The 3,548-nt window shown below is 52.3% G+C and overlaps 1 protein-coding gene across 1 annotated transcript in view; it reads right to left on the bottom strand.

Annotated features, from left to right (window-relative positions):
- ARHGAP40 (Rho GTPase activating protein 40) overlaps positions 1-3,548 on the bottom strand; it is a 36,711-nt gene that overhangs the window by 2,029 nt on the left and 31,134 nt on the right. The window contains exons 11-13 of the mRNA XM_023534453.1: positions 3,222-3,428; positions 1,091-1,231; positions 174-343 (exon numbers count right to left, since the gene is read on the bottom strand). Of these exons, the coding sequence (XP_023390221.1) occupies positions 174-343; positions 1,091-1,231; positions 3,222-3,428 (518 nt within the window). The remainder of the gene's footprint in view (positions 1-173; positions 344-1,090; positions 1,232-3,221; positions 3,429-3,548) is intronic.

Here is a 3,548-nt window from a genome sequence, read left to right as displayed (position 1 = left end):
GAGAAGCTCTCTAAGAAGGTTGGAGAACCCAGTTCTGATCACCTCAGAAAGGGAAAAACCAACAGCACGTGCAAACCCTCTTGGCCTTCAGTTCTGAGGTTCTGACCCCTCTTTGCACCCACTCCCTGCTCCCTGCATGAGATAGGCTCCTGTCTCGGGAAGGTGCCCCTTACCGTGGGAGGAGGCTGTCCTTGTCCTTACTGCCCTCTTGACCCTGTGAACCAGGGCTGAGGCGCTCTGTGAACTGCCTGAGGACATGGGCTACTTTGGTGCTGGGGGTCAGGGGCACCTCCAGGGAATCTTTGATAAGCCAGGCCACCTGGATCTTTGCCACTTTGGGAGTCTGCAGAGAGAGAGATCCATATGCATAGGCACACACATCCATACCTGGAATTCAAATGTGTGTGCATAAACACACACATATATGTACACTTGCACAAATACCCACACTAAAAAATACAAGATGCACACATACACAACATACCAGTTGCTTAAGCACAGATCATACCTTGTTCACATACATAGCATCCCCCAGAGTGTGTATACACAGACACGGGCATAGAAACATGCGTGCACATGCCTGCGCACACTTGCACACACAACAGGAGTGCATACAGTGCACCTACAAACACATGTACATAGGTTTATATAAATACTCATCGCCCACGTACATCATGCACGACGTGACACTGGCCAGTTTTTCTGTGGACTCTGGTAAGAGATCCTGTTCAGGGCTCCTCCCGGGACTCAATACCCACAGAAGGCCTTTCTCTTCCGTTACCCTCTCTACGTCCCAATCACCCCATACCCCACAAAGCAACCCCCACTTTCCCAACGCTCGATCAGGCACACAGGGAGCTGCCTAAAAATGGAGCAGGGGAGATAGCTGCCAGAAGTCCCCACATCACTCCAGTTTCCTCCTTCCTCAGCCCTGTCATCTTCGTTTCTGAGACACCGACTCTTCGCTCCCTGCAACGGAGTCGGAGCGCCCCCTAGTGGCCGTAATCAGTGCCGTTCCTGGGGTGCCGGTAGCGAGTACCCGGAGGGTGAGGGTGAGCGCGGAGGGGGGGCGGGAGAGATGGGAACTCACCGCCTCGGGGCCACTTCCAGCTTTGTCCCTGTCTGCGTGTATCCTTCTCAGCCAGGTCTTGAGGCCGCCGTCGCAGAGCTGGGGGCGCCGGCCACTGCTGTCGTTCAGTTTTCGAACCTGGGCGACCAAGAAAGAGGCGACCTGGGTAGAAAGAATCAAGTCTCAGCAGGGGCATGGAGCTGGGGTGAGAGGCAGAGCCCGCCAGTGTCACTATGGCCTCTTTCCTGACCCAGCACCCCGCACAGGGCCCGGCAATACATATTTGTCGAACTTGAGGCTCAAGCACTAGTGGTGGGAGGAGAGGGGACATTTGGCCCCTAAAGAGGACCATGGAGTAGGAGTCTGAAAGTCGCCCCTCGGGTTTAGTGGACAGCAGCTTCCCCAGACAGAAGCTGGAAGGCCCTACACTCGCTGTGACACAGCTGTTCATTGTTACACTCAGGCAGGTGTGTCCCCAAAACACCCCTGGAGAAAGCTACGGTTCAGAGAACCCCCAGCGAGCTCCGCATTGGCAAATTCCCAAAGTCCGCCCGATCGACTCATACTGGATCAGAACCCGGCAGAGAGAGTCAGGAGAATCCAGAGTCCACAGGCCCTGATAATAAGGAGCATGTGCCCTGAGATCTGACAGAAATGGTTCCATTCTGGGCTCCTCTATTTACTGGCTGTGTGACATCTAAACAGGATGAGACACGTGGCAGAAGAGTGAGAGGAAATTCTTTTATTTATCTACATCTATGTTCCTTGAAACTTTTACAACAGAAGACATGCAGGCATTTCATAAATTTTTAAACTCCCTGCAGTAAAAAGTATTACAAATGAACGTGTTTTAGTAGCCACATTACCTCAGGGAGTTGAAAGGACACAGAGAAGTCACGAACTATGGGCATGTGGGCATTTGTCTGTATGGGGAAAGGTGGGAGCTTTGAACAGAGGAAATGATTCGTGAACTTGGTCTTGAAGAATGACAGGCTCCCACCCTTTCTAAAAAAGTAAGAAAATTCCAGGCAGAGTGAATGCTTAAGCAAAAACTCAGAGGTGTGAAGTGCAGGATGAGTCTGGAGAACCAGCTGGCATTTGGCGCATTCAGAACCCAAAGGAAATCCTGGGTGTGATGGGGGAGAAACCGAGAGGAGTCACACAGCTTCATTTGCTAGTTTTGGGAATAAAAATCTATCTTAATGACTTTGTGGATGGAGAGAGGGATAAGGAGGAGGAAAGAAGAAACGGAGGGATGGATGGAGAAAAATTGAGTGGGTGGATGGATGGATGGATAGATGGATGGATGGATGGATGGATAGATGGATGGATGGATAGATGGATGGATGGGTAGATGGATGGATGGATGGATGGATAGATGGATGGATGGATAGATGGATGGATGGATAGATGGATGGATGGGTAGGCGGGTGCATGGACGGGTAGGTGGATGGTTGCATAGATTGGTTTGTGGGTGAGTGGGAAGGTGGATGGGTGACCAAATGGAAGGATGAATAGAGATGTAGATAGAAGAAGCTTCACATTTCTAAGTGAAGTGGCCTGATCAGCAGTGGTGGGCGATGCTACTTTGTGTCTGTGGGAGTCTCAAGTGCCGGAAGGGACTTCTTAATGCTCCTGGTCCACCCTCAACTGTCATCGGGCCTTGCCTGCCCACGTCACAGAGGGGTCTCTTTCCCTGCTCTTGTTCCTGGCTTTGGATTGTTATGCGAGGCAAGGTTCATGGGACAGGGGTGCCTTGGTTATCTGGCTCAGGCTTTTCCCTGAGCCTCAGAGGGAGGGGGCTTTTGCAGCATCATTAAAATTTTAAAGTGAAGGAATTATTTGTGGGACTTCAAGGATACCCCCCGGCACTTAATCTGGGATAGACCAGATGACAATGGATTGACTGAGAAGTACAGCAGTGTGGACACCTTTTGGACGCTAGGACAAGGAAAAAAGATGACCCTGGCCATATATAGGATCCAACAAAGGTCCCAGAAGAGACAAAATTAGGTATTTGAAAGGACAGTACCCACAATCATGGATGGCAGCGGTAACAGAGCAGCTGTACCCAGAGGAGAACAGGGTCTCGTGCCTGCCACCCTGATGGACACCCCGTCTCCTCCACTCACGGGGGGCCCACAGCACTCACCGTCCAGAGCAGATCCTGGTAGTGCACCATCATCTGCACCACCTCGGCTGCCCCCTCTGCCAGCTGCTTCTCCTTGCCCCTGGAGAGTTTGGGGGGCTGCCCTCGGTGCAGGAAGAGATTAGGGGCCATCACTGTGGAAACGTTCCACAGAGTCATCTTGTTGTTCCGCTCTCGGGCCACCACCTTCCTGAGGAATTCCAGGAGCGCCTGCAGGGGGCACAGGACCTCCTTCCAATCTCAGCACGTCCCTGCTGCTCCCCCCTCTTCCCCAGAACACCCTGCTGTGCTACTTGGGGGCCATGTGGAAGGAGCGGGGGGCTGGAATAG

Source organism: Pteropus vampyrus, unplaced genomic scaffold (genome assembly GCF_000151845.1).
Source record: "Pteropus vampyrus isolate Shadow unplaced genomic scaffold, Pvam_2.0 Scaffold125, whole genome shotgun sequence".
In the NCBI taxonomy this organism is placed as follows: domain Eukaryota; kingdom Metazoa; phylum Chordata; class Mammalia; order Chiroptera; family Pteropodidae; genus Pteropus; species Pteropus vampyrus.
The sequence above is the reverse complement of the archived record's forward strand: the minus strand, read 5'-3'. Positions and strand labels throughout refer to the sequence as shown.